At 43.3% G+C, this 23916-nt stretch overlaps 1 protein-coding gene and 1 long non-coding RNA gene across 6 annotated transcripts in view; one reads left to right on the forward strand and one right to left on the reverse strand.

Annotated features, from left to right (window-relative positions):
• Positions 1-23916, reverse strand: part of SLC4A4 (solute carrier family 4 member 4) — a 225408-nt gene that overhangs the window by 28275 nt on the left and 173217 nt on the right. For all 5 annotated transcript variants that reach the window (XM_035325885.1, XM_035325886.1, XM_035325888.1 and 2 more), the window contains 5 exons: positions 23692-23866; positions 18249-18382; positions 13248-13519; positions 7762-7832; positions 2514-2702 (listed from right to left, as the gene is read on the reverse strand). In XM_035325885.1, the coding sequence (XP_035181776.1) occupies positions 2514-2702; positions 7762-7832; positions 13248-13519; positions 18249-18382; positions 23692-23866 (841 nt within the window). The remainder of the gene's footprint in view (positions 1-2513; positions 2703-7761; positions 7833-13247; positions 13520-18248; positions 18383-23691; positions 23867-23916) is intronic.
• On the forward strand, positions 854-20108 carry LOC118166748. Its single transcript, XR_004750706.1, has 3 exons — positions 854-909; positions 16603-16723; positions 20056-20108. It is a non-coding gene; the product is annotated as an uncharacterized LOC118166748 (long non-coding RNA).

The raw sequence follows: 23916 nt of genomic DNA on the forward strand, positions 1-23916 counted from the left end.
CTAATTATTTTTTTTTACATAGAAACAAAGGTGCACATTGTAATGTCTTATTCCATTTTCCCAAAATGTGCCTTGGTACTTCACTGTGTTGTCTGAAGGCCAAACAATTAAGCCTAAATGGAAGTATGAAAACAAGCCTAAGGAAAAAGAAAACTGCTTTTGTAAGAAACTCCCACATGAATTCTTCAGAACAGTCTTACTGATACTGCTTTCAACAGCAGCCAACAACCACCAGGATGGAGGCCTAGGAGTCTGAAAAGCTTGCAATGCAAGTCTATCAAGAAAAAGAGGTCCTTTCTTCATTAAGTAACTTCCTGTGCAAGATGAAATGCATTTAGAAAAAGTAGGGAGGGAAGAGTTCGCTCAAGACTCCCAGTTCCTCTCCTGACAAGGTGCTGAACATGCCCGGGAGCAGAGCAAGTCCACTGCTAGCACACGCTTTGCACTGCTCTCTGACTGTCGGTGCCAAGCAGCAGCCTGAGGCTAAGGCACATGGGGACCGTGCAGGGACATGGGAGGCTTGGAGTCTTTGTGGGGCCAGGACAGCCCACTGCTTGCTATGGTAAGCCAAACTGCCAAAGTAATGGTTGAGAACTATTTAATGTCTTGGGAAGAATTCTGAGACAGTTTAGGTTTGTTTCTTCTTTAAATAATTGCATTTGTTCTCATTCTGGTTGTACTGATTACTGAAAGATTTCAAGGTCACTTCCAACATTAACAGATATTGAGTATTTACAAACGAGCCTAAAAAATAGTGACATTTTTACATATTATTTAATATTGTCTCCTCCTGTTTGCCTTCTGATCTCTGATTCTTTAGGATTCTCATATTCATGTTTTTTCTCTGCAGGGGCAGACACTGCATTTTGATACAAGTTGAGCTTCTCATGTCATTTCAGAAATCTTAAGGTATGTGCCTTTCACAAAAACGTATGTTATGCCCAGATACCATTCTTTTAATAGGATTGTTTTTGCAATGTACATTTAAGACCAAAAAAAAAAAGGGGGGGGGGGGGGGGAATGAAAGAAAATGGAAGACCCAAACTTCCAAGACAGATGTGATATTCCATGTAAATGGTAGAGTTTGAAATGATATTGTTTTCTGTTCAAGTAATAAGTCAATCCAAACAGACAGGATGAGAAACTCAGTTTCTTGGTTAAATCCTCTACATACTCTGAGGAGTGCGACTTTACCCGAGTCAATGCAGTATCACAGCATAAAGCCGCCACTAGTCGGGCTCTGAAGCTAAACTGGACAGGCTTGTCTGGAACTATGTGGGATCTTTAAAGATTTGTTCCTTCCAGGCTTCCCAGGTTCACATAGTTACAGATAAATTGGGTGGCATTCCAGAATAGATGGAATTCATTTCCTTTTTATTAAAAATAATAGAGGTTTGATTCTAACACAGCAAAACAGTAAATAAAAATCCTTGCAGGATAAATCCCATTCTGTCAGAATGCCAAAAACTGGGGACAAGTCTTACACAAACATGGCTTTTTGTTACACAAACAGAAGCTCACATGCATGTCTTCTTTCAGATGCAAACTGATGAAACTGGCAAAGGCTGAATCTTGGGGAGGGCAGAGCTACTTGTCCAGTGTGTTTCAAGTGAACCCCTCACAGCTGAAAGGCCTGTTTTTTGATTGTTTTTGTTTTTTTTTTCCCCTGCCTTTGAACATTGAACAGTTGTCATGACAAAGACAGAATAAGCAGATGCACTTGAGAGATACATACAAGTTGGCTCTAAGTCTGAGCAAAATCTTGTTTAAATCAATGCAAAGGTTACCAGGCCTTCCCTATTTTGTGTCTGATCTTAAGAAAAGAAATGGAATTTCTGCTTCAAGTCCCTACCACAAAAGGTATGCCAGACATGGACTGTAGGCAAGTTTTACATTTTTGAGTGTTTCAAATGCTACCTGTTAACATGAAAGATGCATCTCTTCTATGCTATACAGACCACTAGCTTACCCACTTTTCAGGGACAAAGCAAAGGGCTTCTTTTGTCCTCCCCAAACACTCCCCTTAGGCTATAAACAGGGAAACTTCTGACATTGATTAATCATCCCTTTGGCATATTTGATTTCTGTAAATTGTCCATCCAGCTTACCCCAGAGTCAGTATTGAAACTGAGCTTTGTATCTGGCTCTGAAAATAGCTAGCTGAAACTATATAGGACTGAAATACTCTTAAGATTGGTAAGCTACTTTATTGCATATCTTCACTTGGAATTGTTGCCTTCAGTACCTTTAAAATCACTGTCACATCTCAGTGACAGATTACAGCTCATTTTGGCTCTTCCGCTGACTTACCTGTGTCCTCCAGAAAAACAGAGAGTGAAAGCTAAGCAAACCCAGGATATACCTTGGTTAACCAGTACTATGTTTTTATTGCATCAAATGCAGTCTGGCTTCCCTGCAAAGCTTTTGCCCCTCTGTGTGACCAAGAGGAAGGCTTAACTTTGCACTCTAAAAGAGTAAAGAAACAGACTGTTAGGGTGAAAGGAGAGACTTACAGTGGTTGGAAAATAGCGACTGGTCTTGAATTTCTTCAGGGCCATGGAGCAGGTGTAAGTGCCAAAAAAGAGGATGAAAGACATGAGGGTGATGTCAGGGACATAATCACAGCTGTTGCCCACAAGGTGTCCTCCATATTTCAAGCACTCCTTCTTTGTCAGAGACGACCAGTCAATGGTGGTATTGTACTGTAGGAAAAAAAGAACATTTCCATGATGCCACGTTCACATAAACACTGCCCACACTACAATGGGAACAGAGGCAGACCATCAGGAAAAATACTGTGAAGAAAATGGAGGCATGGAACAGAAGCTAAAAATCCCTGTGCTTTTGGGCAGACAGAATTAATTTTAACCCAGACAGAGGATGGTGTTAACTTTCAAAATTGGGGGTTATACCTTCAAACTTGGAAAGAAGATCTTTTGAATAGGCAATAAACAAAAGGAGAAAGCTAAGGTCTCTGTTGAATCTCTTCCCATAGCAATTTTGTGTATGAAGCACCTTTCCACAGCATACTTCCAACTGTAAGGTGCTCACTGTCTGGGCTGACAATCAAACCTAAACACTGCGAGCTTCAGAGAGGTATTTCAGACACTCTCCCCATTCCAAGTCTGCCTCAGCTGTGGTCTGCTGGACAATTCTAGGTTTTCTGGAGGGGAAGTGCCATGTCAGAAACTTCATGCAGAAGCCTGCGACAAACTCTACATCCACTCCCCATCGCTCATGCAGTACAAGCAACACCAAAACCAAATGTGCTTCTCTTGGATGATGATGAGCACAGTTTCCACAGCAGAAAAGTGCTCTCCTTGCCTAACAGAAACAAGGCTTTAGCTTGCCTAATGCCTGCTGGCAGCAAGAGAATTCTGCATCATGCTGCTGCAGTTAGGTGGTGCTCCTCTGAGCACCCTCCACCAAGCAGTGCCAATTGCCCTGGGCTAAAAGACGGGCACTATGGTAGTGAAGGCTGAGCAAACAAAACTAAGTTTTTCTTGCTTTTGTTTGCTTGAATTCAGCTTGTGCTGGTAGGTTGCAAATTTTGGGAGACAAAACAAATCCCTTGTGTTTACAGAAAAGCAGCCAGAAAGATGCTGATGTCCAACCTCACTCTCTGCTATACCACCTGCAAAGTAATCCGGATACAGTGCATGCTGTAAATGTCCCTGAGCAGGGTACAAAAAATGACTAAAGTAGGGCAGTGGCAGAGCAGGTCTCTGCCAAGCTGGTAAAATGTGCTCAAAACCGCAGAAATGTTGTACAGCACCAGCTCACCTGCTGGGGTTCAATGCAGCATACACAAATACAATAATTTCAGTTCATTTCAGCAAGAGCTGAGGGTCTCTTCCTTACAGTACTAGCAAATAAGATCCCACATCTGAACTTCTTTTAATAGCTTCCATCCTGATTTGAATACTTTGTTACAAAACCGCAGTTGCCAGACAGGGAGACACTATTTGTATTTAAAATGCCATTGTGGAATCCAGAGCCGCACAGGGCAGCTGTTTCCTAATGCTTGAGGTGAGCAGAGCCTGAGGAAGTGTCTTTTCCTCTCCCTGAGCCTGTATAATTCATAATAACATCAGCAGAGCCATGAGGACAGAACAAATACAAATGCATGAGAGGCCAGGACTCTAAATGTGCATAAAGCAGTGAGCTCGTGAGGTTATTCCAGGTGCACCCAGAGAGCACTGTCATGGGGGAGACTGGGAATTCAGAGCATGTGTGTTAATACCAAGAAAAGTTTCAAGTAATTCTAGGTACCTATAAACTTTTGCCAGTCCAGGGAGTTTTTAGAATCACATTGTTTCTACTCTGCTTCTGTATGAAAACCCAAATGAAGGAAATCATAGTCCCAGGAACCGTAAAATTAGAGATAGTGGATATTTAACAAAAACTCTAAGTGAATAAATAACACAGAGAGATAAGCTTATTTTACTCCAGATACTTCAGCTGTAGAAAAACTTATTGCAAATATAAGCACAGAATAATTCAGAATAACATGCAATTTACCAGAAAAAGCACGTTCTTTAGGCAAAACTGTAGGATATAAACTATGCTGTTGCTTATAAGGGAAATTTTCAACAACTAAGTTAAGCAAAGTTATATTAGAAATCTTGAAAATACTGAAGGTACTCACTGAAGACTAAAGCTTCATGGCCTCATTTTGTATCTATTAGTATCTTGTTCATATGGGTATATTGTAAAATACCTCGTATGCCTCCAAACACTGGATGGTTATCAAGTAGTCAGAAGCTGCATGTGATAAACTTCAGTTTCCTCAGCAAATTTTGTGACTCCAAAGAGCTCTGCTGAACTAAGGCATGATTGTGCCGACAGTGATAGCAGTGAGGATAAACAAAAACAATATAAAAAAACCAGCTATGTTCTTGTTTTGACATGATGTCGACACATTTGCTCTCTCAGCATTGTGTCTCTCAGCAGCACCAAGCAGCGCCAAATTATCCCTCATCAATAGGGTTTCTGCACGTGTGCCCTGACTGTTGGCTTCAGGGCTGCAGCACAGGGGAGAGCAGACATCAGAAAAAACAGTATTTGGGAGCAAACTTCGTGCACCGTGCATTTGCATGCATACCTCCCACAGAGTTAAACCACCGGCACTTGCATTTTTAGAGCTACAGAAATAAAACCCACAGAGTGTTCAATAGTTAAGATTGCTGTTTGGGATACCAAAGAGCAGAAACAAGATGACATCCCTTTTCCCACAACCCCACTACCTAAATGAATCAGTGGCCCCTCTTGGAAGTGCTCACCGCCATTCAAACATTTGGCTGGCAGCTTATTTGAGACTGACAGGCGTACAAACAGCAGCACACAAATACAGGGCCAACCAGCAGATTGTAAATAGCCAGAAAACTCCAGGACTTCTTGGGTTGTCTTTGCTCTGAGCACCAGGATACATTATTTAGCGAGCTCTCCTGCTGCAGCTTTCAGGCTGGGACAAGGATTTGGGGCACCAGAAGAGGACTTTGTACCACAGACGTCCCTTCATGAAAGCCCATGGATAAGCCATCTGCACAGGAGGATGGATGAGATGCTCCATTTCCTATACCAGGGAGCTGCCAGCTATAGGAGATCCTCCCCCCGCCCCCCAAAGTGATCCTGCTTTGTCACAGCACGTTCACCTCCCTGGCCAGCTGTCTGGCAGGGTTTGTAGCAGGGCTGCTCTTCCTGTTCACAACACCCTCGTCTCTTGTCCCTGGACATTCATTTTGCTTTGGAACTACAAAAAATTAGTGCTGGCTCCCAGCTTGCTCTGCCACAGGCAAGGAAACAGCCAAGCTCTGTGCCAGGGGCTCGCTTTCCCAGCAGGGACCAGGGCTAAAGCAAGAGAGTTCAGTTCCTCCAGGGGCAGCATGGCCCCCCGGCTCTGTGCAAAATCAGCCAGAGATACAATCGGGTCTGACAGGAGCTGCCTCCAGCCCTACTGGGTGGCAGGAAGGGTGTCACAAAATGGGGTTTTGGGGAAGGAGGGCCGAGATGTCAAAATCACTGTTCCAACAAAGGACAGTTGGGAAACACAACTTGTTGGATTTTTTTCTTGTCTCCCGGCCTGAGTTTGGTTCTTTGCCTTCCTCTAATGCATGCCTCTTCTCTCCCGAGACTGTCAATCAAATGCTAAATTCACAAATAATGAGAAGAGTCGTTCTCGTTAATGAAACAGAAGTGGCAACTGGCACTCTCCTCTTGACAGGTGGATTTAGGCGTCCTGACGGCTGGCATTGTATGAGAGCTTGGGGCTGCTCATCACTTCCCCAAGCATTATTTTGTGTGACGTGCAGCTGAACAATTAGTCCCTCACTTTCAGCCCTTCAAGAAGCAGTGAACTCAGATGCTCAGAACCACAGCAAGCCGACAGAGGTGGGGCTGGGAAGATGGCAAGGAGCAGTAAAGGGCACACAGATGCAGAATCAGGAGATCTCGCTTCTATTTCTTCATGCTGCTGCCGACCCTTTTGGGACCTTGGGGGATGCCCTTTCCTTCAGGTTTATGTCTAACTTCTAGTGCCTGAAGTGGTTCTGCACAGCATGCCAAGCCCAGAAACCCTTACCTTTCTGCTGGGCTACCTGATTGGCCACCACATTAAGAGAAATACAGACAAGTAGGATCTGTATTCTTCAGCGTAAGGTTACTACTCTGTCTCTCAACTTCCTATGCATGAAACATAGAAGCATCTGAACCTATCAAGATCTGTTTCTTTCTCATCATCCAAAGCTCACCATGTGAGGGAAATCTGGAAAAGCCAGTGCTAGCCACAGAAAAACAAAGAACAGGATAGAAATAGGACCTTCCAAATGAAGGGCTGGCCACACTGGTGCCATTACAGCTCTGGACATGATGAGGTTTGCACACGAGGATCCTACTAATCCGCAGGGACATCCACTTGCTTCCTGCTAACACACACAGCTCCATTGCAAGAAAGAGGCCACCATGCGCAAGTCACTACTGCCATCAAATTGCACACATAGTATTCTGTAGGTGGTACTACAAGAAATCCTTGGAGGATAAAGTGCCGTGTAACATTTTTGTAGTGTCACAGGCGAAGGGGTGTGTGTGTCAGTGTAAGGATTTTCTTCACATGATCAGTTAGTGATCTCTTTGGCCCAGCAGAAACACTTCCTTACAGACTTCCAAGACTGTAGTCCCTGTCCCTGCAAAGGTGTATTTTCAGACAGAAAAGTAAAATACAGAAGTGGGAAAGAGAAATACATTGTGAAAACAGGCAGCAGATTTCCTGGCGAACTACGAAGAAGCCCATGAACTGCACTTTCAATCAATGCCACTGGAAGGAACAGCTGAAATAAAACCAAGCTGTAAACTGCTTGCTCTGTCATACCACAGCTCAGTGAGGAGAGCAGGGTTGGAAGCTGCCCTTGGTTTCAACTGTGCAAACTTTTCTTACGTCAACACTCTGGAAGGTCATGGCCACAAACTGCCAGGTTATAGGAGGACATGTTCCCAAAGGAAGGTTGGAACAGCACTACCAGAATAAATACCTATTAATTTTTCCCAATTTTGGGACTGCCAGTTGATTCTATTTAACATTAAAAAATAATAATAAAAAATAGTAAATTTCCTCTCTTGCTGTCGTGGCTGGCCTGCTGCTTGAACGTTGTCGCTTTGCGGAGTGAAAGCATGAGCGATGGAGGGATGCCAGCTCCCATTTCTTCCCCAGTCACTGAACACCACACTGATGTTTGCAAAGCCCGCCTTCCTAGAAGCCTCACTTACCATCTCGGTAGAGGAATAGGGCAGCCCATCAACTGACGGCACAGTTGTCCCATTAAATAATGAGCTATTATCTGAAAGAGAGAACAGAAAAAGAATACTGAGCATGATGTCAAAATGGCCTGGAAAGAAAGCAAATTTAAGCTCTTAAGTCATTTGTTATTCCATCTTGGTAAAGCAGCAGCAGAGAGTATTTGCAATCTCTTTTCTCAAGTAAAGAGTCAAAAGTATTTTTTTGAAGTGACTCGAACAACAGTCATAAGTCACTTCAAAAAGGGAAGAAGAGTAAGGGAAACAATTCAAAACTAAACTAACTGGGATGTTTTTTTTGATGTTCATTGTAAATAACAAAAATAGAAAGACAACATACTATTTTGTGGTTTTGCAGTATTTTCCCAACAATTTCTGGATTAAAATGAATACAGAATTCTCATAGCTATTAATTTAAGATTATATACGTCCTCAAAATATCAAGAAAACAGAATGCATTGCAGAATGCGGCGCAATCCCACTTTTCGGCTTTAAAAAATAAATAAGAGTTTTTGTAATTAACATGATAGAGATCATTAATTTTGCTAAAAAGGGGAAACATACACTGTGACATAGTTGCATGCTTTCCTTTTGTATTCATAGGATTAGAAATGATCTATATTTTAAAATTCAGTTAGAAATGCAATCTTGCCTGAAAATAGGCTCGTCAGTTACGTCCCCCCCATTTTATTTACATTTTGCAAGTATTTCTATGTCTGGTAACAATATTAAAGTTCTGTTAAAATAGTGTATAGGGCACATTTGTTTAGCTGGAGAAATTGTAAGCGGGCATCTTTTACACTACTGAAATCATAATGGGGTCTAGATAACTAGCACAACAACATTAAATGTAGGCAGCCTCCCAGACCCTTGTAACATCTCATGATTCTTGTCAAGACATCTATATGCTATGCCTGGAAGCAGAACTGCAGATTTTGATGCTGACATCTTCCCTGCAATAGCACCAATCCCTTTAGAAAGGCCTGGTACAGAAATGCTGAGTGGCCAGGGGACTCTTTAACCCCAAGGACACCAATCGGGTGTGAGAATTGTGCCAAACCATAAGCAATGCTGTGAGCCTGTAAAATGATGCAATCCTTTTCTGGAGACATCAGGTCTGAGAAGAGATTAATGCAGTGTTTTGTGTTCTTTTTCTGGCATCTTGTCACATCAAAACTCTCTCCAGAGGCATGACTGATCAGGTAAAAAACCTTTTGTATAGAAAAGTTTGTCCACTCTGAGCAGACAGGTGCATCATGGTGAGTTCAACAAGAGTCACAGCACTGTCACATCAGTACCAAAAAACCTGCAACAAGCACACAGCCTCTATGCTTTGCCAAATACTCCAGCCTCAGAGGGCCTCCCTGCCTCTCTGTCTGCTCCAGTCCTGTGTGATATCACAGGAACGCAGTGTCAGTGAAATCTAAAAATCTCTCTTCTCTTTCTTTTTTTTTTTTTTTTCCTCCCCAGAATGCACCAAGAGCGCAGAGGATTTCTTTTGCTGCTTCTGATTTCTCTGTTGGCACACAGAGAAACTTTCTGCAGCTGTCCTTTTAACTCCAGCTCTGACTAGTTGCTATGTGGATGATAACGTTCCTGAAAGTGGATGGAGTGTATTTTTTGTGTTTAAACTTCTCCACCCACATTATAAAACAGTGAATGTTTGCTCAAAGACACAGACTGGAGGTACAAGGATCAAAGGGAAGCCCCTGCATGGCACACTGTTTAATTATTTCCAGACCACACAAAAATCCCATCAGCGATTTCAAAGGCATTACTTTAAGGTCCTGTGTGATGTCCTCCTACACACCTGAACTAATGGCCATTTGGCCCTAAATGAAAAAGAATTCCTCACCTTCTCCAAAACATGGGCAGTGGCATGACACGCAAACTGTGACAGAGCAACCCCGAGGGACCCAAACACTCCCAGTGAGTTAGCACCCTGCCAGATAAACCAAGAAAATCTGCAGGACAGCTCTGTACGGTGGGAGACCTGCGTATCCCACACGAAGAGCAGCATCGACTGCTCTGAAGTTCTTGTAGGGCATCTGCAGTGATGGCTGGCTTCCCCCACTGTCAGCAGAACGTGTCCGTAGGAACATCAATACAACAGCATCTGTATGAGCAGTGGCAGCACGCACAAGCTGGTGGCCTGCCCAAGGCCCTGCAGGTGGGCTGAGAAAAAACTGCCTGCTCCAGAAGGCGCGATGGGGCTGGTAAGATGCTGCTGTGCAGCCTCCTGAGGCTTCTGTGAGCAGGAGAGCAGAGCACAGTGCAGAAGCTGAGCAATGCAGGCTAAGTACTGATGCAAAGACTCTGGTGCCAGATCTCAATGACAGAGATTAAAGACAACTGTAAAAAGCCTGAATAAAGCCTGTATGAGAGAACAGCCAGCTGTAGTGTGACAAAGTCAATACAGCTTTACCTGCACTTACTTTGAGGAGGGAAAAAACAAACAAACAAACAAAAAAAAACACCAGAAAATCTCCCCTTGTCCCCAGCACAACCTCTGACAGCTTATCAACCACAGCTAATAACACCCCCAGCAGCAACACACATTATCTGCATTATAGGAGGAACACTGGAAAGCAATTGCCTGCTACCACGTTACACATCATTTCCTAGAATCGGGCATGCCCTTTTGCTAATCTGCCATTTGCCTTTTTATTCCTTTTCCTGATATATGAGAGGAAGCCCACAAACTTTCAAGAGGGGTAAATATTCTCAAAAAGGGTAATTGATGTCCTAATGGGCTTCTGATACATGCTTGGAAAACCTGCAACCAGCCTTTTCAGTCTTGAGCTTTGTTTTGAAGATGTTCACGACACAGCTGGGATTGGAGCTCTCCACAGATTACATTCAGAACTCCTTGCTTACGCTGTGCGTCCTCCTCAATGAATTCACCTCAGAGTCAAGGGATAAACAACACAAACAGCTGCTGGGGCACAATTCACCATTTCCCTGAGCCTTGCGTGGCCACCAACACCATGCAGAGCAGGTAGAAATACCCTGGAAAACCAACGATATTCTGCTTCCACATTAAGAAATGCATGACATGGAGAATGAGGCCACTTCCATTTTGTGTATGAAATGTTACAGACTGACTCCTATAGCATGTCTATAGGTATGGAAACAGAGCAATGCATTAGCTTCAAAAATGAGCAAACCAAGAGAAGCCGTGGAACCCTTTTTGAAAGTATTTAGTTTAGGTTGTTTCCTGGCTGTTGTCTGCGGCTTTGCTGCTGATACTTGTTGCATGGCAGGAGAGAGAACTGCCTCTGTAACTGTGATGATGAGCAGTTGATGTGGAAAGCTGCCTTTTCGTAAGGAGAAGGAATTAAATTTGTGCTGTCTGTCTGGGTTTATGCACAGACACGGCTATACAGATATGTGTGCATCAGTGTATTTCAGTCCTGTGAAAGGTGCTGAACTGTCCCCAACCAAGGGATAAGAACAGCGGAAGGGCCTATCTACTGTCACTAGCTCTGTGAATACCATACCCCAGGAACTTGCACAAGACTTCTTCCAGCTTGTTTTAGTTTGAGTTTAAATATGGGATCACTGTTTGCTGCTCTGTTCCAAGGTAGTTTGTTGTTTCCAATCTGCTCCCTCAACTTTGGCAGCTTTTGAAACTCAGACATTACTCATACTGCTAAAGTCTTCATGCCTGAGGTGCCACAGATTGGCACAGGTCTATGCAGGAGTGGTTGGTGTGTCTGGAGAGATGGCCCAGAGGGCTACATATACAGATTGTTGTCTGTATGTCCAGTATTATGCTCTCACTCTTTCTATTCAAGGCTTATTCAGTGTTACTTGAAAAACTAAAGAAGAAACATTTGAAGATGAGACTACTTCCATCCTCCTGATAAAGTCCCAGATGATGCAGCCAGCAGGATCCACCCACTGCCTCAAGCCCAGCAAGGGGTCCACTGCTCCCTCCTTAAGTCTCCTGTTTCAGGAGACCTAAGCCTATCACACTCAACTACTGGCCCAGCCCTGCCTAGGGCAAGACGGTGTTGGGGTTGGCACTAAGACCTGGGGCCTAGCACGCAGATGTAAGGGTTCATGCGTGCATATGCATGCACAAGTGCCCAGTGAAGCCAGGCTTCCACTGTGTGATACCTCTGCTGTGACTACACAGAAACATCAAGCAAGACTCGCGGAATTGCTTGTGTTCAAGTCATCTTACCCTCTGAAACAAACATCTGGCTAGGAGGCAAAAAAGACCAAAAAAGCATCATGGCAGTAAGGATCTGTGGACCTTATCAAACGACACATGCTAATCCTCCCACCACTTGCTTAGAAGGTATAGATCAAGATTGCATTTCTGGGCATAAATCTGTTACAAAATGAAACAACAAATGTGGGTTTCTGCCACAATGCTCCATTTCCTCTTCACATTGGAGCTGTACTGCTACATTTGCCCTGTGCAGTGGGTCTGTGCCCTGGGCATTCATTTGGGAAACTGAGACGTTTGTTGAGCATTGCAAGGTTAGAGAGAGACATAATCAGCCTACCCATTCAGCCACCAAGAGAGAAAGCACCCTACCATTCAGATGGAAGCAGAATTGGACTAGCATTGAGTGCTTACAGTGACTGTGCATTTAATAACTAACGTAAGCACACAGTTTATATGGATCCAGTTCCTCACACCTCCTGCAAAGAGGCAGCTAGCAGCAGCCAGATGCTTTTCCTGTTTGGCAGGTATGCCAAGATAACCTGAAGTTTACTTTGAGTACAAACCAAGTTTCTTACTCAGTCCTTATTGTTTGAATAATCCTAGGACTGGTTACAACTTCCCTAGTGGTAACAGCCAGCATGCTTCTGTTTGTGTTTGGGTTTTGTAACCTTTTGTTCCCGGTTGTATTGCCAGATCTATACGTATTCTGGCTATGCTTGCCTTGCGGCCCACACTCTAGCGATAGGCTAAACTGATGGATATATTTCCCTTCCACTCTAATGAGGAATTGTTCATGCTTTTGCACTCATACACAGCCAAAAGGTGCAAAACCGCCCATGTTTGGGTAACGCCCTGAATAAATCCAGCTCCTCCACTTGTCAAAATGGTACAGAAGATATCAGGAGTGACCTAAGCACCACAGCAGTGACCTAGCCCTCACTTCTGACCCTTCACAGGCTTCTCAGAGGGATGCTGCTCAGAATTACAGGCCACACGGATGTGAGGAGACACAGGTACAGAGAGAGCTTCTCTGCTCTTAACAGTGCTCACATGAGGAGTGCCAGAAAGGTTGGCTAGAAAGAAATTCCAGTTGGCAGTTAGGGTTAAATACATCCCTCGGCTTGAAAATAAAGCAAAGATGGGATACCTGAAGAAGACTGATAAAGGATCAATCTACCACATTATTATTTGAGCCACAGCACAATTTAAAAACAAAACAAAACAACACAAATGAGATGTTCCGTCTGCAAATTGGAAGGCCAATAATACGTTCTCTTACCTGGACCCAGTGGTTCACAGGCACAAGAGAAATGTGTGATATAATCCACCTTGAACTTGGAGTTGATCGGGTAATAATCTGCCAACTTGATCATCTTCTTGAAAGCATCATAAATGAAGATGAAGCTAATAAGTGAGGAGAAACCTTCTTCGGTGAAGCGTGTGAAGTACTTGACCAGGAAGCTGGCATCAGTAGCAACAAGAATGAGACACTGGAAGGCTGACCAAAGGCCGATCCAGAGACGAAACTCCAGGTAGTCAAAATCATTGTCTCTGCAACAAAACAGGGTGGCAGGAAAGGAAAATATCAAGGATTAGATAAATTCATACAGAATTGCACTTACTAGTGAGAAGTGGAAGAAGAACGTGTGGACTCTGGGACCTGGCTGTATTTAGACTAAAAGAAAGTGTTCCCAATTGCTAAGCTCTGTTTTCAGCCAGTCAACTCCGTACAAGTACCTTGTGCAGTTTAATAGCTGAGGTAGCAGAAAAGCTTGCACAAGTGATCATTCTTCCTTCCGCCTCCACTACTAAATGTTACCAGTGAATTCAAGCTCTTTCTAGGCTTCCCAGGACAAATCCTCCCTTGGCAAAGACACTCAGAGTTGTAAAGGCCCAAACATGCAGCTGCCCAGCCCAAGAGCAGCTGAACTCAGACAGCCTTCCACCAGATGAAGATGTAACCACAGTTTACAAACTTCCTTTAGAAAAGCAATTTCCTGTTAAGCCTCTCACTCGCAAGCCTGCATTTCCATGTCTCATGCCCTTACATTATCTCAGAAAAGTACCAGCAGCACATAAAAAAACACAAAGCAGAAAATGACCAGTCCTTGGTGCCAGGATACGGCAGGCTGCTGGGGATGATGGGGTGAACCATATCATTCCTTCCTGGGAAGTTTGTCTGCCCCGTTTACTGCTTGAGACTGCCATATCCTAATACCACCAAGTTCAAAGGGAGGCTTTTAAGCTCAAAGAAATAAGAAAATCAAACAGCAAAGAAAGTAAGGCCCAGCCAAGGAGATTACTGACCATTCTGGGAAAAGGAGCTGGAGGAAGCAGGGCCAAGCCCCAGCCAGAACAGCCAGCTGCTTTTCCATGGAAGCCAGGTAGCCCTTTCCTGCCAGACCACAGTGTGCAAAGGAAGGGTAGGAAGACAGTTTCTGTGGAAAGTTTCAGAGCAAAGTCTCTGACAGTACTGAAAAACTGTAGAGAGGAGACAGAGCCTGGGAGTTTATCCTTTCTTTCCCCCAACAACCTGAGCACTTCTCCCTGTGAATTTTCCTTAAAACTAAATAAATAAATAAAAGGAGCAAAAGCCCACTTCAAAACGCCTTAGGAATGCAGGCTACACCAGATAACCACCCACGGCTCTGATACATAACAGCATAAAAGCAACTTCAAGTCACTCTCAAAGGCATGAGAGAGAAGGAAATTGCTAGATGGCCCTGAAGACAAACCCTTCCAAGCCTGTTTGCACTGGGAGGAAAGGCTCTGATCAGCATCAGCTCCTCCCGAGGACTGTGAGTGCCTATGCGATGGCTTAGCTCCTAGCACTAGGGGTGGTTTTAGCTCAGTGGCAAAACACCTGGCAGAGCAGTTGCAACCTGGCAAAACAGGATGCCTTCAGAACTGGCAACAAGATGGTTCTACTGTATATCCAAGTCCCCACTGCAGATGGACTCCCTCAAACTTCCTGTAGTTATAGTGAAAAGTAACCTTGCATCGCCCACGTACATGCTTTTACACACTATTTCCAGGGGTCAGAGTGACCCAATTAGACGTGGTCTGACTCGGTGTGCTGTTTACGCACCTCTGCCCTTTGTCAGCATTCACCCATGGGCATTGAACTTTGCAGCAGTTTGGTACTGTGCTCTGGGATTCACCCAGCACCTACCCCATCACCAGCAGAAATGCTGGCAGACAGAGGGGCTTGAGGACAATTTTCTACTGCACGGTATCAAACTGCAGAGTGGAGAACAAAACAGTACCTGAACAGAGGGAACTACACCTAAACAGGGGAAACTACAACCTTGTAATTGTAAAATTGGAGAAAATGCTGAAGCCTAGGCAAGGTAAAGGCTTGCTACTGGGCATTTCTGTGAGGATCCTGGGTCGATGTCATGTAGGCTCAGTGTTGGGCATCTGCATTCAAAACAAGTCTCCGCAATGTTTCCTCCTTACTGTAGACAAAAATCTCAGAGAGGGTAGCAGCCTTCTCAGAGTCTGACCTGGAAAGAGGAGTAAGGAGCAAGGAAGAAATAGAATGATGATTTAGAAAAAGAGAAGGGGGAAAAAGATCCCAGCAATAGCTCTCTGAAATATCCAGACCCGGTGTCTTAGAGAGAAGTAACTGTTGTCCATCTGACAAGTGTGAAGAAGATGGTTGGCAGAAACCCAGATATTGTCCTGACTGCACCCTATTCAAGAAGTTCAAAAGTTTTTAACTATTTTGTTTTCACCCCTCAAATTCCCGCAGCACTTCTGAAACTTAAAAGCAAATGAAAATGCACAGGACATTTCATGTACAGAATACAGCAGATGAAACACTTTGTCCTTGGCTCATTTTTTTTCTGGCATCCCTGCAGAGGATAATTTCCAAACACCCCACTTTTGCGTCTGGAAGGCAGAAGGGCTGGGAGTGCTTTTCAGGGTGGCTGAGTATATTCCCATTGCTTCCAGTCCAAATGGGCTGAAACCGCTCTGTAAGATGGGAGCACCAGGCCTAGGCAACTCACCTGGTTGTTAGGGTGATAACTGAGAGTAACCTTTAACTTAATCAAACTGAGCAGCAAACTGAGGTTAAATTCAAATTTAAATGTTTTATTATATATTGCCAACCAAATTCTTCACAGCAGAGTTTTAATGTTTGATTTACTACACCGAATGGGAGGGAGTGCAGAGAAATAGGATGGGATCTGCAGAATAGGACAATACAGAACTGCACTGTGCTGGTAATGAAGATCTGATCGAGATGTATTTTCAATTTCTTTTGGGAATGCTTGTTGTCATCCAACAGAGGCTTTCTTAGGTATCTGTACACACACACACACTCACACACACACACACACACTCTTTAAATGAATCAGTAGATGGGAGGTCTTTCTCATTTTGCTCCCAGCAGGAAACAAGGTGTTGTGAATATGAAAAACCACAAATACATTATTGAAAATCACAGTACTTGATTCCAATTTCCTTGTGAGAAAGAGTCCCTCAAAAAAATCCTGCCCTTCTGCTCCAGCAGGTTGTTAGGACAATAGCTTTTATAACCACCACCTCCTCCTCTGGTTAAAAATAACCACCTTCTCCCTCCCAAAGCCACAGGAAGTATTTTTCCATCTTGCTTTTTTTTCTTCCAGGTGCAACACCTGGGCAGACCTGCAAACCAGACACAAACAGGACATGATTGTGCAAACATGATTGTGCCAAGGACAATGGCAGTCCCATGGCCAGGCAGGAGGAGACAGCAGATGATTCAAGGTCTCTCCCTGGCATCCTTGACTCCAAGATGAACCTCTGCCTGTGTTGGTATAAACAGGGCTCTTTGAATGCGGGGATTAGAGAGTGGTGCGAAGCCGTTCTGGCCTCAAACCCAATAATACTGATTAGAATAGCACTAGCTTTGACAGTGTGATACAAGAATCAGACTATGCCCATTTCACCCCGAGTTGCAGGACTTTCGCAGGCATAGCTTATGCTGCCACAAGCATTATCAACGGAGTTTAGGAAGCAGATGAAACCAGCTCACTCCAAAGGAGTCCATTGTAGCACTGCATAAGTGGGATCACGTGTCAAAATACTGTCTGCCTTCCAGAAACTCTGTACCTCAGAAGACTTTTCTGATGTGTAGGGCAGGCACAGTCACATTGGATCTGCTCAATTATTTCTGAATAAGTACCCACATAGCCCACATGTAATGAAGAAGGAGATTAAAAAGCCAATTCTGTACCATACCTCCTGCCTTATTGCAACCTGCATCCACGTTTATCTTAGTAATTCAATAGCCATTTTCTAAAAATAACTACAATTGGCAAAAGATCTGTTCCACATAATGGGTGACTGCTTTTGAAAGAAAGCTCAGCAATGCCAATCTAAAAGCCTTTGATTTTTTTGTCCTGCAATACAAGTATTTGCAATGTTGTGAACTCTCCCTGATGGGTGAAAAGAGGGCCATGAGATCTGGGGTATTTCTGTATAACTCAATGTTACCTATTTTCTAAACACCCTCCACAATATCAGTAGTCCTACAAGTAAAGTTATCAATGAATATGCTGATCTCATTAGGGATTCTCATTGTATTTTCCCAGCATTGCAGATATGGAAATAACAAATGAGAACACCTAATAGAACAGGCTTCCCCTTAGCTCTGGGTTTCAGCTGTTAGCGCAGCATATGTGCTAACACTGTTAGGAGGGAGCAGAACCTCTTTATGCTAGTTAAAAGACAAAACAAAGCAGAAGCATTTAATACAGCACAACTCCACCTAGGAATTCTGAGAACAAACAGAGTTGTGTAGCTGTTTATATCATAGGTACTTTTATTTTTATCAGTTGTAGCAATTACTTCAAATGAGTACTGATTTAAGGACAAGTTTTTGGTAACCTGGAGACCTAAGGGATCCTGTTAGGGAAATCCCTGCGGGTTGGAATAGCTTTCTTTGCTCTGATGGGAAACACAGCAATCAGGAAAACATATGCAGCAGTCAGGAGGAACAAGCACACTAACTGAAAGTAGTGCAGACTTCTCATCAAGCACAGACTTGGCAAAGCATTTCCAAGAGGCCCAACAGAGATGTGCACCCACACACCGGGCAGTGCTTGGGGGTACACGTGCCTGTGAAAATCTCAGACGTGATAGCACTGAAGTCTCGACAAAGAACAAAGCAATGTTTTCATGCACTAACCCCCCTCCTTCCCCACCACAAGCCATCTTGTTCCCTACTAGTATTTTATTAGTGTGAGAAATTACTCCCCTCCTCCCGCCCGCCCTCCACCCTTTCACTTACTTGCTGAAGTTAAAGAGAAGCCGTTCAAAGACAAGGACAGGTCCCGTGCTACTCAAAATTGTGAGTGGCTGACCAGCAAAAAGGCAAAATATCGCTCCGGTGACTGCTGTGCCCAGAAAGCTCTCCAACACACCCTGTGGTAGACACAGTGGAGATGTTAGTTCTACTGAATAACCCTTTCTGTTAGCACTGCTGCAAGAAAATCAGTCGTTCCAGCAGTGACTTGCAGTGTGCTGTATGCTGCTATGTCTAAGACTAAGGGAAGAACATCTTCAGTCATCTCCCACAGCCACACAAAAAGAGGTATTCATCTCAACAGTTCACAGTTACCCAGGATAACCACCAACCCCCATTGTTATTTCTGAGGCCCGGAGTTTAATAACGCTATATTTTACCTTTGATGAAGGAAATAAAGTATTTTCAAAGACCACTTAAAAAGATATGAGAACTCACTGAAGATCTCCCACATCTTTGACAGTAAAGGCACACATGGTTCACAGGGCAGAGCATGGCTAAAGAGCAGTGCTGATGTCCTCCAGAACATCAGAGGGCTTTTTTTTTTTTTTTCTTTCCTCCAAAAGAACAAATACTCCTAGATAAACAAGATGCCTCTCTTTCAAATAGCTGTTCTAGTAAGTGAGACACAAACCAAACAAGGCTACTTCATCCAGCAGTCATGTGTCGAGACCCAAGTTCATCAAATGTCACCAGCAAGTAATGAATTCCATATATAATGCACTCTGCAATTACCTTTGGCATGTGTGGCAAAACAGCTTCACTGGGGAATGATAAATGAGCACGCTTGATGTGTTCTTGGATTTTCATCTAAACTATAGCTGGACAATACCTATTTTTAAAATGCAAGCTGCGGGTGCAATATAAATGTCATATTTTCTTGCCAGTAACATGATTATTGACAGAACATCCGTCATTTAACAAAAAAGGCAAAAATAGGTGGACCTAACCTCATTTGCTCTTCTGCAAACTAATCTGCAAGATACATCTAGCATTTAAGCGAGATACTCTTCAAAAAAACTGAACCTAGACTCTTTATTTAAGCTGTGTTTGTCACCCTTACTGAGAATAGTTACCCAACAACTGGGGGCAGATTTCAGCATAGATTTACATGCCTCACTGTGGTTGTGTCTGAATCAGCAGCCTGAATCCTGCACGTGCTAAGCAGCCAGCAATTAGAGGCACACACAGATCCTTCTCTCCATCCATAACAAACTGCAGGTTTGGGGCTGCAGTTTTTCTGACTTATCAGTGGTAATGCAAATAATTTTTGTGGCTCTGTTTCTTGGAAAGACCCAACTTTCTGTTTACAGTGAGGAAAGTATATTCATACCATCACGTCAAACCAGCATGTCACTATGAAGAGCAGAAAAATTTTATCTACTAAATTACTAGCAGGACTTTCTATGAAGCCATCAGGAACCATTTTTCTGGCCACAAAATATCAGCGGTCAGGTAACTGCTATTGCTGGCTAACGAAAGCACCAGTAAGGCAGCTGTGCAGAGAAGCAAAAGGCAGGACAATTTAAAAGCAGTCTGGTTTCTGCCATGTGTTCAGTCACCTGTCAATCTGAGAAGATGACTGATGTGAGCAGAGTAGACGCAAACAACCTTGCCTTGTCAGGAGGTGCCATTCTTGGTCTTTTCCATTCCTAACTGCTATTGGTAAAGCCCATCATAACAGTCGTGGTCCTTGCAGGGATCAGTGAGAGGGAGATCTGCTTGCTGTACTACTGTACAAAGGTTACACTTTAAAAAAAAATAAAAATAAAAATAAAAATAAAAAAAACAGGGGATACAGACAAGAGCCTACAAGCATTTGCTTGTTGCCTTTGGGGGACTTGTGAGGATGAGACAATTGCTCTCAGCAAAAGGAATGGCATTCGTGCAGCTGATCCCCCTTCGCTCCTTCTGCATTACTCACAGAGGGCCCTCACGGCCAGTGCATCTGGAATCTCTTTTCCCCTGCATTCTTCCACATGTCTGCAGCTAAGAATAGTGTCTTTTCTCAGAAACATAAAACTCTCAAGTGAGCTTTTAAAGAAACGTTGGCCATGTCAGACTCTCCAGGACACACAGCATGGCCCAGGCAATTTGAGCGCTGGATCCAGGGGTGGTCACATAACTGTTTACAAGAAACAAGAAGCATAAATGTGGCAGTCTCAAAATTACTGTTTTCTATGAAGACAAAATGTTTGGAAGGAAAATTTTTACAGGCTGCTGCTCAGATGTAGAAGCTGATGTAAACTAGTAGTCAATGAGGCTCTGCCAATGTGAAAACATCCTGGGGAAGATGGCCTGTGACAAAGAGCCCTCTTTGTCTCTTCACAACACTGGAGCCTCCTGTGAGGGCCAGATCTTGCTCCTGCATTACTTTCCCTCCCTTGCATTTTTGGCTGTGAAGATTCAGTGCAGCTCACTCCATTGGATGTCTTGCAGAAAAACATGCTTCTGAACTTTTTCCACTGCAGAAATACAGAATGGTTTGAAGAACACTTGACATGAACCCGAACTCTGATCCCACCAAGCAGCTCCCTGGAGGAGCAACTTGAACTGGGTAGCTTGGGACATTTCACTCAGATTGACAGTACAGGAGCATTTGAGCATAAAGAACACACGATTTTACTCTTCTGCTGAAAACCAGCAGTGAAAAAGCTTTCCAGAGTCACACAGCAGCCAAAGAAACCCAACTCCTTTTCAAACAATGATGGTGAATAAAGGCTCGTTGAATTGAGATGGCCAAAGAAAAGCCAGTTGTGCCCAGACTCTCTAAACCTTGGACCATCAGCAAACTGTTCAGAGAACCTGGGGGTACTTCAATTTGAAATCACTTACATAGGATAGCTGTGAGTCTGCGGAAGCTTTCAACATTTCTGCAACTATGAGAAATGGGTCCAGCAGAGAAGTTTTAGAAAAAGACTGAATTAAACAGGGCCCCAAAACGTATGAACAGGCCAATTTTAGCTCTGCAAGCTGCTACGCCTGGAGAGAAATATCTGAGAGGCTAATTCCCTCCTCACTGAGAACACACATCTGAGAAGCAAGGGACAAAACATTCAGCAGGACTTCTGTGTTTTCTTTCTCCTGGAATTTTTGTCATAAACGGCTACGCTGTGTTTATATTTGCTCCAGAACTTCCCTGTTACCAAAGTGATATTTTTAACTGCAAAGCGTCAGTGGTTTCCCTTTTCACCAGGGAGAATAAATCACTAAGCTCAAAACAGGCTATTCCTGCAGCTTTTGTCTTTCTAGGGACTTGCTTTTTGTTTGTTTGTTTGTTTCTCTGAGTAGTGGGGAATTTCATGCTGGGTTTTATCTACTGCAGAGAAAACTATGAACCAAATGCAGTCTGTGTATTCTCTTTCACCTTTCTCCCACATTGTGTCTCCCCTCTAATACAGCGCAGTCTCAAAAATACTTTGGTGAAATGAGACTGTCATGTTCAACAGATGACTGCCACAATAAATCAGAGGAAGGTCGTGTACTCAAGATATAATCACATTGAGAAGGTTCATGAGGTTCTTGGAAGAACTTCACCCCAGCAGAAGAGATGTGTAAGCAAAAAACCTTTATGCATCAATCCCTGGTAAGTAGAAGACAGCAGAGGGGTCCCCCCAGGGCCCAGGGATTGCCAGCTCTTCTCCAGGAGGCCTACCTTGTTTTATCTCTACTTTCCTTCCCAGTTTTCTAATGTGGACCCTGGCAGCAGAAATTCTCCCAGGGAAAGAGAGGCAGCAGCAAATAATGGTTGCAAACCATTTATGAGTCTGTGCACTGCTGCACCATCAAGTAAATCTTGGCAAGGGAAAACCACCAAGAGGACCCCTATGGAGGCCATTTTTTGGTGTTTCCCATGCTGCTGGAAAACAGGTACCAAACATAATAATCTCCTCCTGTTGCAGAGCAAAAAGAAGTAGATTCCTCCTTTTTGTTGATCCAGCAGCCAAAACAAAAGACGTGTCTTGTTCGAGCAGTATAACCAAGTGCAAGCAACAGGACTGGCACTGCTTAATGGGGCAGTGGTTTTACCATTTGTAAGATGAATGACACATTTCCAAGTTATTGAAATGCAGAGTGCTTTTTTTAAAAAAAATAAATAATAATTTCTTGAGGGTTGTTTTTTGTCTGTGAGCATTAAGAAACTATACTGTCCATTCCAGTGACAAAAATATTTTCCAACTTGACAGTAGATATTTACTGGATACAAAGGGACCAAGAAAGACTTTGACACAAGTACATGATTATGTGCACTAAATTTGAATCAGGTAACATTTCCCTTTCCTCTCCCTACTTTAAATATTGTACCATGTACAGCATCACAGCAGGCAGACATTTCCCCGATGGTCTATGATAGAAGAGTGATGATCTGTGGTGGATCCTGGAGGCTTTTTCATTCTCTACTTCCTTGTGCTATTATTTCTTTTCAAGGGCATGCATCATGCATCTGTTTGCACAACTGCTGGGTAGCTGAGTTTTGGAAGTGGAAAACCGTATTTGTATGGGGAGGGATGTTTGGCACTGAACCAGACACTGACTCTTCCTCTAGCCTGTAATTTATGATAGGGAAGTTGAGAGATCTGGATAGATGCCACCCTTTTCTCTGTTTGTTTAAATTAAATTTGCATAAATGAATAATTCAGTCACTTGGTACAAGCTTGATTATTGTTAGGACATTCAACATGGCTGCATTGAGTATATCTAAATAAAAGCTCTTACATTTTCTTCCTCATTAAAAAAAAAAAAAAGGAAATACTAAAGTACAGTCTCAGAGCATAATTCTGCTCTGTCAAACAGAAACGATCTAGAGCAGTGCTAAAACTGAACCCCTTCCTTCAGAGTTCATGTAAAACTGAGCCATGCCTTGAAGCCCCTACTTTTCTTTACCACTGATCCATTTGGTCTCCAGATATGCAATATGCTTCCCAGAATCTGTTTTTCCATTATCACAGAATTTGTATTCCTAAATAACTTGCATTTTTTTCTGCTACCACATCACCTAATTCACTGCTTTCCTATGACTCTTAGTATTTCCTTTCTACCACAGAGGCAAAGGTCCAGAGATTGCAAGAATCATGCAGAGAATATAGCACTATGCTCTGATGACATGGAAAGTCTGAATCAGACTTAGAAACTTAATTTGACTGAAACAGTACAACCAAGACAAAACACAGAGAGTAGATCCAAAGAACTTCTCTATATAGAAGGAGCAAGGATGCTAAATTCTCTGTTGCTTGGCCATTTTTCAAACACCATTTAAGGTAACTATACAGCTTTTCAAAGGACAGCCATCCAACAGCAGAGAAAGAAAGCCAGCTTTCAGTGGAAGTACGTGATACCTCTGTTAATTGCACCCAGAATTCAGTTCTGACTGTAGATAATAAGACAGGTCAGCTCTTCTGATTTGTTGCTTCTGAAAGCTACTGCTAACCTGCATGTTTTCCGTAGCATCACCAAGCAGTCCTCCAAAAGTGATAGCATTGGTCACTGTGGCCAGGTAAATGAAAAGAATGGCTGAAAGGGATTGAATATTTAAAGCATCATAGAAGTCACTGGCGAAGAACGGTGCTTTCCTCTTTATGTCTTTGATTAAGCCACCACAGAACCTGAAAAGACAAGCAAGAGGAGACTTGTGTAAAATGTTTTACAGTGAAAG

The sequence above is a fragment of the Oxyura jamaicensis genome, chromosome 4 (genome assembly GCF_011077185.1).
Source record: "Oxyura jamaicensis isolate SHBP4307 breed ruddy duck chromosome 4, BPBGC_Ojam_1.0, whole genome shotgun sequence".
Taxonomy (NCBI): domain Eukaryota; kingdom Metazoa; phylum Chordata; class Aves; order Anseriformes; family Anatidae; genus Oxyura; species Oxyura jamaicensis.